Source organism: Helianthus annuus, chromosome 10 (assembly GCF_002127325.2).
Source record: "Helianthus annuus cultivar XRQ/B chromosome 10, HanXRQr2.0-SUNRISE, whole genome shotgun sequence".
Lineage (NCBI taxonomy): Eukaryota > Viridiplantae > Streptophyta > Magnoliopsida > Asterales > Asteraceae > Helianthus > Helianthus annuus.
The window spans coordinates 170,289,840-170,303,062 of record NC_035442.2 but is presented as its reverse complement, the minus strand read 5'-3'; the positions used below and the strand labels follow the sequence as shown (position 1 = coordinate 170,303,062).

Sequence of the window (13,223 nt, the reverse complement as noted above, 5' to 3'; positions counted from 1 at the left end):
ACGATGACGATACAAAATTTAGCGTACTTGATTACGTCATGGATGAACTTACCGGAGTATAACGGTACAAAGTTTAGCGTCATGGACGAACTTACCAGAGGAAACAGAAGGAGCAATATCTGAACAATTCGCTTGTTCCTGGAGGAAACAATTTTGTGACGTACTTGATTACGTCATGGACGAACTGGGTTGCAGATCTGGGTGTGGCCGGAGTGGTGGTGGAAACAATTTGCTTCAAGAGTAATAGCTTAGCAACGGTCACCATTTTCGTTGTTCGAAGCTTTCTTCTTTGTTCGATTTATCATCGGTGTGTTACAGGAACTTGTTGGTGTTATAGGGTTGGGGAATTAAGAAACGGGGAAGATGATGCTATGTTATTTTTTGGTTTTATTTATTTAGAAACTTTTCAAATTAAAGTGTGAAATGACCATAAAACCCTTAAGTAAACAAACTTAACTGAAAAATTTAAGTAAAAAGTGAAAGTGCACTAATTTTAACGTTATTTTACTAATTTCAATAATGTTAAAAGAAGGGGATGGTTAATTATGCATCATGTGGTGGCGTTGATAGCCGAAAGACATGGGAGTACATACACTAATTGGCCTTTGTCTTAATTGTCGAGTGTTATGTGCCTTATGTCCAAGGTTTGATGCAAAACTACCATCAAGCCGAGGGTCTCACTAGAAGCAGACTCTCTATTCCTACGGGGTAGAGGTAAGGTTGTCTACATCTTACCCTCCTTATACCATACCTTACCTTTGCTATTGGTGAGATTTACTGAGTAAGATGATGAATACTTATATCCAAAACCCACAAAATGTTTACTATTAAACTACGAATCCTGAAGTCTTGAACACGTTGCATATTAAACTTTTAGATATGAATATAAACTATTGGGTTACACTCACGCTTCGCGGCAGTGCGACTGAATTTTTAATAAATTTTAAATGGAATCATAAACGCAATGGTAATGGTGGGAATCCAGTCGATATTACTTGGGTTCATTACGGTGTTGATATGGTACCAACACTCTTAATACAACAATGGAAAAGACAACTTAACATTTAAAGTCGACATAAGTCCAAAAGGATGTTGATACGTGTTTTACATCGATTGAAAACCAATGTAAACGAATATTAGTAATGGCTCTGATAGTGCCAATACCGGTACTGATCTTTTTTTATGGTTACCTGCTCAATATGTTTCATAGAAATATATATATATATATATATTGTTTTGTAAAAAAAAACTAACAAATGAAAGTTATAAGTGAAAATTAATCATTGGGTTAAAGGTGTATATCATTATAGTGCAAGGGGTGAATTTAAAATTTTTAAAAGTAAAAAAAAAGTTAAAACTTGAAAGAGTAAGTTTTGAACACGATGTACCAATCAAAAGTATTTGCTGTTAACAAAAGTTGCATTTACTCGTTCAAAACCCCTCAAGTTAAGGCTGAACGGCATGGCCCGTCCTCAGCCCTGACGCCGGCGTCAAACCATCCCCCCCCTCCCCCCCGGTCTTGATCCAGTCATCGTCCTCTCTGTCGGAATTTCGACGTTCAGGACGGAGCAAAACATATGGGCCCCCCTCTTTCTTCTCGGTGCCGCTCCGTCGCCCCATCCCGCCACCCCCGTCTTCTTTCTTCCCTCCATCACCATACCGTACAGCCTAAGCTCTACTTGATTTGAACACTGTTTGATCAAATCTGTACCCATAAAATTCATGTAATAGTGTGTTTTGGATATATTTATTATTACATTTTATCATGTCAAAAATATATTAAAAAACGACTATCATTATCAGTTTTATTAAAATGCGTGCTTTATCTTTAAAAAATATTACGACCACGTCAGCTAGTATTTACTTTAACACCTGTCCTTTAAAAAGATCAACATTTTTCCAACAGTTGCCCTTTTATATAACCTTCACCATTTGAAGATTTTGATCTCAATCAACCGTAGATTCGTAAACATCTCCGTATATTCAAGTAAGAATCTTTTATCTTAACCCTTGATTTTAGTTTTTTCGGTTTTGTTTGATTTCGATTTTAGGTTTCGAAAACGAAGGAATGAAGTCCCATTATTAGCGTGATGATTCTCGATTTAGGGCTTCGTTTTTATTCGAGATTCTTTATTTTGTGTTTATTTTGTTTGATTTCTGATATAAGGGTTCCAATTTGAAGATTTTGAAACTAGATGAAATACTGTTATACAGTTATACTTCCAGTGTTTGTTTATGGATACTGTTTATTATTATATTGAATTGTTAGTTGGATTATGTTTTGTAATCTTCTCAGCAATAGATTTTCATTTGCTTGTTGTCTGTATATTAATTAAACTGATTAGTTTTGAAATTAGTATGGACTTCACAGTTCACAATCTCACTAGGCCCTTTCATTTTATCTTAAGAGGCCCCTTAATTAAAGCCCTTACCAAATTCGACTAGCAAACTAGGGCGCTTGATCGATTGATTGCGTATTGTTCCTCGGAATAAGTTCACCAGAATTACATGGTATAGACGTAGGTTCTTGAAATCGTGGACTTGGGTTGGGTTAGTTTCTTGAAGTCACAGAAGGGTGAATGCTGGTTGATTGCTTTAATCGCTTCGCTTCTTCTTCATTCTAGGACAAGCCTGTGTTCACAAGGCTCTATTCATCGGATCAGTATCGCTGGACTTAGGCACTGTTGATTCTTTTTATGGCATAGTTTCAAGTGATTATTTGCCTTTGTTGATGTTTGTAGTTTGTACAGTCTGTAAGGGTTAAAACTGGATTTGTGCTTGTAGAAGCCTATGTTGTCAAAGGCGCAAGGCGCACTTAAGGCGCATATGTCTCGCTCGGAGCATAGGCGCAAGGCGCTAAAAAAGCGAGGGCTTTTTTTAAGTGAGGCGCAGAGTATAAAAATACTAGTTTTAGGGGGTTTAGACTTGTTTAGGGCTAGTTTAATAATAAGCCTTAACAATTATTACATTAATACTATTTTACAAATACAATAAAAATCTAATTATTATTATATATAATTCATATAAGAAAAATAAAAGCTGTTATAAATAAGAAAATAAGATATAAACAAGTCAAAATATAAAAAAGTTGATAGTAGTAAACTATAGCAAAACAAATATTGAAAGGTTAATTGAAAGATTTATGGCACAATAAAAGAAGGAACGTGAGAAGAACGAAGACACAGAAGGTGATTGCGGCACTTAAATCGGTTTGTCACTCCTTTATCTTCTTCATTGCGCCTCACATGTTTAAAGCCCGCCTCTTCTCACCTGCGCCTAGCTCTGGGTGCTCGCCTGAGCAGCGTTTTTTACAGAAAAAACCCATATTCTCGCCTGAGCCACCACCAGGCCGCGCCTCACGCGCTTTTGACAACATAGCCAGCAATGAGACTCCAATTGGAGAAGAAAAATTTGCGAGTTCATCTCACAGCCCTATAGTTCCGTTCTTAGAACAGAAATAGCCTTCTGACCAAAATGACCCGGCAATGACCTGACCACCATAGCACGTTTGTTTTTTATATGCGAAGACGCTCGGACTGCTTTAATACACCCCCACAGTTGTTGCGGCTACTACCAAGTCTAGAACCATCATATAGATTCCTACAATGACCCATTAGGTAAACCAGCTTGCCGACTAGCAGTAACAACACTCCTCATATAATTGCAAAATGGGGATTTCAATCTTTGTAAGCAACAAATCTCGAAGAAAGTTGGTGCCTGGTGAAGTTTTTATCTTCTCCACTTTGACTACAGCTGACTTCACACACGCCAAAAATCTCATCTTTCACTTTGGCAGAAATGCAGTCGCCCATGTTAACATCATCAACTGTTTGATTACATATGTTCATATTCAGAAATAAAAAAAAAGTCAAAATCTGGTAAAATCCAGTTCATGTAAATTAAATTTAGCTAAAATCAAGAATACGTACAAACTCTAATGTCATAAAACAAAATTTAGACACCAAAAGATCAAACTGAGCCATCAAAACTGAAATTAAAAGTAAAAAAAAAAAAACACTTGAAATTTTAAAAATTTTCGATAATGCTTGTTTGGTTGTAATGAATTTGGATAGAAATTGGAGAAATTTGCAATTTAGTCATCAAAATTCAAGAAACAATAGAAACTTTATAAAAAGCAAGCCAGCCAATTCAATTCTCTTTTTTTTTTAAACCTCTAATAAACCTGTGATTTTCACAAGAATTCACCAAACAATTTCTTCAATATCCCGATTTCTTGAAAGAGTTAAACTGTGGAGACTCTAGAGAGAACTGAGAAGGTTGGTTGAGAGAGAACTTTAGATTTTCCAAGTGAGAACTGAGAAGATGTCGATGTTCAGTCAAGAGAGAACCAACTAGAAGCTAGAGGCTTGCAACCCAATTAGTAACATCCACTCACTGGTTCATAGGTAGTGTTTGGTATGCAGGAATGAGAGGTGGGATGGAATGGACTATTACGAGGGAATGAAGAAAATGGTGTTTGGTTGGTCAATGGAATGAAATCACCCATTACGTAACGCATTCCATTCCCTCAAAATCATTCCATCCTCCCCCTATGTTTTTTTTTTCATTCCATCTCATCTTGCACCCTTCATTAACAACACCATAACCCACCACTCTCGCCACCACCACCGACCACCGATGCCCACCCGTAACCCGCCGCTGTTGGCACCCACCGCCACGACCAACCATGACTACCACCGCCACCACCACCACCACTCGCCACCGCCACGCACCACCTTCGTTGCTGCCACCACCAGCCACTGCTGCCACCAACCACCAATGACGCCCGCCGCCGTTACCACACTAGTGCAGCCACCCGTCATCACCTCCGCCACCGCCGCCGCAACCCACCCGCCATCTCCTCTACCGCCACCAACCACCACTCACCATCGATTTTATTCCTTCGTCTTTTTTTGTCTACCAAACAATACACAATAATAATTCATTCTATTCCCGAAGGTAACCAAACAAAACATGGAATGGTAATGATCCATTGCATTCCCTCGCCCATTCCATTACCTCGTCTATTCCATTCTCTCGTCCATTCCATTACCCCATACCAAACAGACCCATAGGGTTAGTAGTCTCTATGCAAGGTTTTCCTGGAAATGGTTAAAATCCCAATCAGTTTGAACTTACTATTGTAAGGATTCTTTATAAGCTGACAGACGTTAAATTCCGATCAATGGATACAAGAAACTAGCTTCAATGACCGGTGGTAGGGGGATTTTCCGCTTTCTTGGGGCAGATTATTTCGTTCTTATTTGACTGTGGTCATTATTATTTTTGCATTTTCTTCACTGGGTTTTACATGCACCATTTGCTTTAATTATATACTTATTCAATTTTATCAGTAAAATTGTGTGTGATTTTTAGTGACGTTCTTTCTTCTTTTCCTACTACTATTTAATTTAATGGATTTATTTTGACTCATTTACTCCCCCTTCTGCTGAAATTTCAAGATTTTGCTACTGATGTTAAGTCTAAATAAGCAGATTCATAGTTAACCCATTGGTTAATCTAATTTATTGTTTCAGAGTACTTATGAAACACATTTAATTCATTAATTGTTTCATGTGCTAGGGTTACAACTTTTAAAAATTCACAAATGGAAACTACAGGGGAAGCAAAACTCGTTGGCTTGTTGGATAAAATCCAGCCGCCACGTCTTGAAGACGCAGGCCTGGAGGAATGTGCTCTTCCGCCCGACTCCATACAAGAAGCCTTCCTCAAGGCTGCTAGTGCTGTGCGGTCACGCATCTTCTCCACCTCAGATGATGAATCAGAAGGAGAATGCGTTAATGACCCGTTGCCGGACAATGGATATGCGGGCGATAAACTTGTCGGAATCACAGCGGAGGGTGATCCTTCGGGCAGTTGTGTACCGAAGAAAGGTGGTGAGTTACCTGCAGTGAACGGAGATGATGTGATCGTTGGCGGCAGGGAGGGAATGCCGGATAAGGTGGTGGAACCGGAGGTGCCAGATGAGGCGGAGAAATCGTGTGTTGATGGATTACAAGGGTTAAAAATCCGAGAGAAAAAGGTTGATGGAGAAATTAAAGGTAAGAAATCTGAATCGAATGAGGATGATGATGAAGAAGATGAGAAAATACCAGTGTTGACTGAAGTTTGTATATGATTAGAAGTAACTTGTTTACCTTGTGCTTGTAGGAGTTGTAATGTCTGTATTAGTTTTCTGCAATGGATCTTTTGAAATCTTGTTCTGATTAGTACCGTGATACATTACAAATCATAAAACCTGCCAAGCCGTTGAAGTTTGTATTATACTATTATTATGCAACTTTATACAAGTTTGGTGGTTAAATGATGAGTTGCAAAATTATATATTTCTTTTGGTTTATTTAACAAACCCAATTCTTAAACCGGTCGGTTCTACCCAGTGGCGAAGCTTGAAAAAAAAGTTCGGGGGTCGAAAGGCACCGGACCTAAAAAAAACTTTCTATGTTCGGGTCGGACGTCTGTGATCTGATTCGGGCCGGGTCAAAAATTTTCCACATTCCGAGTCGCTTAGCGGGATCTCTTTCTAGACTAATAACATCCACTTCATTTGAAAAAACAAGTTATGATTTTATTCTTACCCATAGCATAATCTAATAACACAAGTTAACAAAACAAATCACCCTAAATTTCACAAGATTCAACAAGTTTTAACAAGTTTAGGGCAAAAAATCGGACAAATTTCACCAACACCAAGTAGCCCAGCCGTTCACTCCTGCGCCCCTAGTTTTATCGGTTGAACTGTCCGATACACCTGGTTAAACCGTTTTTTAGTCAAATCCGGTACGGTATAAAAATTGGATTTTAAAACATTGCTTGTAATGATTTGAACCTAGAACCTCATATTTGTAAGGAGTTCACACCATATCACCAGAGTGTTCTGTCTTTGATGAGATTTTTATTTTAGGTTAACTTTGTACAATAGTAACCAAGTTTCAAGAGTGTTCTAATTAGGTCACTCATAATTTTTTTTGTTCCAATTGGGTCATTCAAGTTTCATTTGATGTTTCAATACTAGATATTTTACCTAAATAGAAGGTCATCCATCATACATGGCATTTATTTAGGTTTTTTATTTAAAAAATTTGTTGAGATGTCACATAAATGCCAAATAGGTTTAAAAATTTTTTAAAAAAATTGTAAAAAAGTTAAAAAAATGCGAAAAAATTAAAAAAAAAAGTGATTTTTTTTTTTCAAAATCACTAAAAAGTTATTAAATTTTTTTTAAAATCATAAAAAATAGTTTGGAAAAAAATAGTGCTTTTGCAAATAATGTTTTCTCACTATCATGATAAATAATGCTCAAACCCGATTTGAGTGCATGTCTTTTTACTCACATATCCTTAAGAAAATATTCTATTTAGCCTCACGGATCATTTATGTAAATCATATTTGGAAAACAGTACATAAGTAAATCTACATTGTAAATTATTTATCTCATAATTTTTGGGTGTTTATCTCATATTATATTTGCGTGATATAGATTGTTTTGGATTTAGATTTTGTGTTGATTTATTATATTTTCTTTTATTTACGTCCATGTGATCATGTTTTTTAATAAAAAAAATGTTAAATAAATGTCATGTAGGATTATGACCTGCTATTCAGGTAAAATATCTAGTACTAGAACACCAAAATAAAGTAGAATAATCTAATTGGAACAATAAATTTTATCAGTGATCTAATTGAAACACTCCTAAAACTTCATTACCATTCTGTGGTATATTCCCTTTTATTTTTTGAGGTCAAGAATTTTCGACTGGAGGAATATTGTTATTAAGATATTACATTAGTGGTGTAGGGTTTAATTTGTAGAGTTTTTTTGCAGGAATAGGTGGTTTGACCATAAAAAGATCACCTCTAGGTGGGCTTGTATTAAAAGAGTGAAAGTAGGTATATAGTTATTTATGGTGATATTCAGGGTGTTTCTGACACAAATCTGGGACTTTATTTAATATCGCTATATCATATACATATATACATCAATATCGCTATTTGATATGCATATATACATCAATATCGCCAACTCAAACACCTATATATATGAATATCGCTATATGGAACCTATATATATATATATATATATATGAATATCGCCAACTCAAACACCTATATATATGAATATCGCTATATAGAAAATATATATATATGAATATCGCTATATGGAACATATATATATATATATATATATATATATATATATATATATATATGAATATCGCTATATCGAACATATATATAAAAGAATATCGCTATGTCGAACCTATATATATACCAATATCGCCATTTGAAATATATATATTAATATTATATTAATTGGATTTATTGGATGTATATCTCTTTGTCATAGGCTCAGTATTAATAGGTGGGAATATTAAGAGGTCTAGTTTGAATAGTTGTGTTTCAGAAGCATGCATTGGATTGCAGTGCACAACTTTTCATAGAGTGTATAGAGTGTATTGTATTGCAGAATGGCAAGTCTTATCAAATTAAAAGATGATGATGATATAAACCATCGATCAACTCCCATATCTCATACTCATCTTCATACTCATCTTCTGTATACTAAATTTTTAAACGGTTTAAACATGAGTTATCAGATTCACCCCGGTCCCCTTTACAGTACAGTGTTGTTTTTGGCAAATGAACATCGTGCGAGGGAGGTTTTCAAGTGCCCCAAGGACTATCGGGACCCAATGAGTATAAAACGTGACGATCGTTCATTTTGGTCGCTTATAAAGGATAATCCGATAGGACCACGCGTCCAAAGTATAATTTGTCAAGCGGGCTTCGACGGTATCCTCGATAGTGGGTATCGGTACATTGACCACGCGTTAATAAACGCGTTGGTTGAGCGTTGGAGGCTCGAAACCCACACTTTTCACCTCCCCTTCGGTGAAACCACAGTGACTCTACAAGACATTAATGTTTTGTGGGGTCTACCAATAAATGGGGAGGTATTTTCCGGTATGGAAACGCCGATTACATTGACCAACGACGTTATAATGTGTCAAAATTTGTTGGGGTTTACCCCTGAAAAAAATCATTTTTGGGGGAAAAGAATAAGTTCAATCCGTATTTTACAGGAGATAATAGCACCGTTAAATGAAGAAACGGCAACGGACGAAGCGTGCATTATACGTGCTCGTTTAGTAATTTTTTATTTACTAGGATGTACATTATTTCCTGTTAATTCGAATAATTGGATAGCTCTTCATTATCTGCCTTTCCTAGAAGATTTGGGGCAATGTTCTCAGATCAGTTGGGGAAGTGCTGATTTAGGCTATTTGTACAGAAATCTTTGTAACGCCACAACTCCGGATGCTCTAGGTCTTACCGGTCCTGTGTCTATTTTACAAGTATGGGCATGGGAGAGGATTCGGTGTCTTGCACCGGAGCCTAACGCGATCTTCAACTACCGCGCCCCGATAGCTGCTCGGTATGTAAAACATTTCAAAATATATATTTTATAATCTTGAAATAATATTATGAAAACTATATATTTTTTTTGAAGGTGGAAGGGGAGTCTAAACGCCGTTGATGTTCCGACACATTGCCTCAGAACCTATCGATCTCAGCTTCAGTCGTTGAAAGAGGCAATGGTATGTTATTTAGTGAGGGTAATATATGTTTTTAGTGAGCGTAACATTGCTTATTGTTATTGATTTTTTTTAGTTTATGTGGCAACCGTATGATGCCGTGGTGGACAGCCTCCCGGAGATCTGCACCAGTAGGAGGAATAGTTGGAGGTGTGCCTGCCCGTTGATTTGCTGGGATGTTGTGGAGCATCACTATCCGCAACGGGTTATGCGGCAGTTTGGCATGGTTCAATATATACCTTCACCAATAAATATTGAGGTCGGTGAGCATGAGCGGCTCTATTCTTTAGTCCGGAATGGTAAGACTGGGTGGGACTGGAAAAGTCATCATGAACCGTATGTTAACGCTTGGAACCATCGTGAGCATAATGTTGTAAACGGACAACAAATCGAGACTTATTCCGTGGCCAACGATTATATGACGTGGTACTTAGAACATACGGTCGTGTATTTGACCAACCCACGACAACCGCTAGAACCCATGGCAGGATTTCAGGATGACGGTGCCACGGTACAAATGATGGTATGTTAAATTTATTTATTTTTCTTTGTGGTTTTATTCGACTTAATGTAACTAATTTTTATTCAGGCTGACTCTTTGGGTGTAATACACCGAAGCCAAGATATGGAGACGATGCAACAGACAACATACCGGGCTTTGAACATGTCAAATTTAGCGGAATATACCCAACATCCAACCAATTTGACAAATGACCCGGTGGACCTGTCATCCTATCCTGGTAGTCAGAGGATGCGTAGGCGACGTCGTCGCGGCCGTGGTGCGGCAAACGTTCAAGACACCGGCGCTGGTCAATGGGGAAGGAATTATGAAGAAGGGGGTGCATCCGGTGTTAATCACGAACAAAACAACGAGCCCCTCTGAATGACCCGAAATGCTTTCCGCCGACCAAACGCCCCTGGTCCCCGGACAAATTTACCCCTCCTTATAAGTTAGAGACAAACGAACCCGGTGGTGGGAGCCACACGGGTGAGGAAACGGCCACGGAAAAGGCCACGTTGGACGTTTTTTGACAAGACAAAAAAATGAGTTTTAACGACTTTCGGGCCCCTCTAAATGACCCGAAATGCTTTCCGCCGACCAGACGCCCCTGGTACCCGGACAAATTTACCCCTCCTTATAAGTTAGAGACAAACGAACCCGGTGGTGGGAGCCACACGGGTGAGGAAACGGCCACGTCATTTTTCACAATCTTTTACATTGACCATCACAATAATATAAACATCAAAGAACATTACGCGGTTTATTTTAATTTAGGAGAATTCACGAACACAAAATACATCTACCAATACAGGAACCCTTAAGTCATGCTCTGGAATCAAAAGGATGAATCAGAATCGCTGTCAGTCTTGTGATATTGTTCCCATGGATCATCACTAACGACGGCATCATCTGATAACGCATTAGAGTCACGATCACTGTCGTATTGGTGATAGCACAAGCTATGGTAGATGCATCCAAACCTACATATCGGGGGGTATGGTTGTAAAACACTTGACGATGCAGGGTTAGGGTTCTGCACAATCCAAGGACGTTGAGGTCGTTGCATAAAGGAGGTAGGATTTCGATTTTGATATTCAACATATGGTGGTGGGTGAGGATGTTGGTCGAGGGGTGAAGCGCCAGGACGGTTCGCCTGGTGTCCAGCGAAGAGCAAAGCACTATTGTCATTGGGAAGAGGATCACCGGAGTAACGGAGGGATTGTGGGGGGAGTGAATTATTGTTGGGTTGTGGTACAACAGAGTTACGGTTAGGTTGTGGGTAAACATTAGCGGGGTTTGCTTCCGATTCGTGTATGTGCGCATGAAAGTGAAGGTGGAGTTCATTATCACGGTTTGCCATCAGCACAATGTTGGAGAATAAGATGATGTGCAAAAACACTTGTGAAGTGAAGGTATGCAAATCTATGGGTGTGATGGGGGGTATTTATGGTGTTATTATGAGTTATTTTAAAGTTTTTACAACCTGGCCCTATCTGGTACAAGCTCCATTCAATACACACTCCATTCACAAGTTGGTTTTAAGACATTTATTGTTAACACCTAATACCACCACTATAAATACGGACACAAAAACCTATTTTATTTTACACCAAACTACCCAAATAGACATCTACCACATTTAATGGGGGACCCCGAAGACTACTTACTAGAGTTTGAGGAAGTTCCCGACACTCCCCCAGAAAGGATCCCCAAAAAGAGTCGCCGATATTATCACCCAACCGAAGAGTCAAAGCACTGGTCAAAAAATGTAATGGACTTCTATGTAAACGGGGATTCTTCATTCTGTTTTTGTGGATTTCTCGGAAGAAAACAACTCGGTTCAGAATTTTGGGGTGCACTACTAGGCTATGAAAACCACGGTTACTTGTCGGCACTAGTAAGTAGTTTGACTGTTATCTTTGAAACATATTCGTTTTAATTCATAAAGTATATAACTATCCACACTGCAGCATGTCGATGGTTGGGTTACCAGAATGATGAGGTTCCGATGGATTCTAATCAAAAAGTCAAAAAAACCAGAACAGTTGTATCCATGGTCCATTCTACCACCGCATTTCCTGACCCTTTTGGAGGAGAATCCAAACCACGGTGCCTTACCTTTTGCCATTGGATTGAAGGAACACTACCCTCCGTTTTGGGACGTTGATACGGTAACACCATAACATTCATTTTTTGGGGGAAGGTGTGCGTATATATTTAAATTAATAACTTTTTATCTTAGGTTTATATTCCAATATGTGTTGACCTACGAGACTGGTTCATGGTTCGTGTTGATATGCGGACACTTCACCTTACTTTGTACTTCACTGGATCATCTGGTTCAACAACTTCCGATGGATCAAGTTTGATTCAAGTTAGGGTTTACCCAACCCTAGTAAAATTTGAATCATTATTCAAATCGTTTTTGGACCAAATTTCTTACTGGGAACATTCGGGACGGCCATTTGTAGATAAAATAATGGTCACACATACTGAAGTTTGCCAGCATGCTAAAGAAAACCCGGCAGCTAATTCAGGGGTTTTAGTTTGTATGTTAATCGCAAACCTATTTAATGACGAGCCAGTGAACGTTAATGGAGACCTTGAAGAGGCATGTGCTAAGTATAGACGATATATGGCGGATGAGTTTTATGTAGCTCGTTTTACACCAGCTAATGTGTAATATAACTTTATTTGTTTCCCATCATATATGTAAAACAGGCCTCTATGCTATGGCCGTGATTTATAGTTAGTAGTGTAATTTTTTATATACTATTCAATTAGTTCGCGGTTTCATTATAACAAACAATATAACAAACATATAATATAACAAACATATATGTTAACTCATTCAACATTATTACACAACATTACAATAGGATCTGCCAAAAAAACTACTTCCCGTGCAAAAGCCCGTCCCTGAAAAGGACTCTTCAAGGGGTACTGTGATATGAAACATTTGTTCCCCCCATTCTTTGACGACTCTGCAGATACCGTGATGTTAGGTGATTTGAGAAATGTTGGATACGTGTGAGAAAACAGGCAACCGAACGTTCCCCTCTAGGGTCTCACGATTAAACAGATACGGGATCAGTTTTGTGATT

At 38.2% G+C, this 13,223-nt stretch overlaps 2 protein-coding genes across 2 annotated transcripts; both read left to right on the top strand.

The window, feature by feature from the left end:
- Positions 1–1,874: 1,874 nt before the first annotated feature.
- Positions 1,875–6,325, top strand: LOC110886561. Its single transcript, XM_022134371.2, has 2 exons — positions 1,875–1,987; positions 5,584–6,325. The coding sequence occupies exon 2, from the start codon at positions 5,609–5,611 to the stop codon at positions 6,137–6,139; it is 531 nt and encodes a 176-aa protein (XP_021990063.1). The 5' UTR covers positions 1,875–1,987; positions 5,584–5,608; the 3' UTR covers positions 6,140–6,325.
- A 2,281-nt stretch (positions 6,326–8,606) lies between these two features.
- LOC110883305 (serine/threonine-protein phosphatase 7 long form homolog) lies at positions 8,607–10,500 on the top strand. The gene is made up of 4 exons (XM_022131098.1): positions 8,607–9,457; positions 9,533–9,620; positions 9,694–10,140; positions 10,207–10,500. Exons 1-4 carry the CDS (start codon positions 8,607–8,609, stop codon positions 10,498–10,500), a joined length of 1,680 nt encoding a protein of 559 aa, XP_021986790.1.
- Positions 10,501–13,223: the final 2,723 nt, after the last annotated feature.

Excerpts from the sequence above, each read along its gene's own strand:
- LOC110886561 (XM_022134371.2), top strand. The coding sequence starts at position 5,609 with ATGGAAACTACAGGGGAAGCAAAACTCGTTGGCTTGTTGGATAAAATC.
- LOC110883305 (XM_022131098.1), top strand. The coding sequence starts at position 8,607 with ATGAGTTATCAGATTCACCCCGGTCCCCTTTACAGTACAGTGTTGTTT. Across the intron at positions 9,621-9,693 it reads AGTCGTTGAAAGAGGCAATG|TTTATGTGGCAACCGTATGA; the intron begins GTATGTTATTTA and ends GATTTTTTTTAG. Across the intron at positions 10,141-10,206 it reads GTGCCACGGTACAAATGATG|GCTGACTCTTTGGGTGTAAT; the intron begins GTATGTTAAATT and ends ATTTTTATTCAG.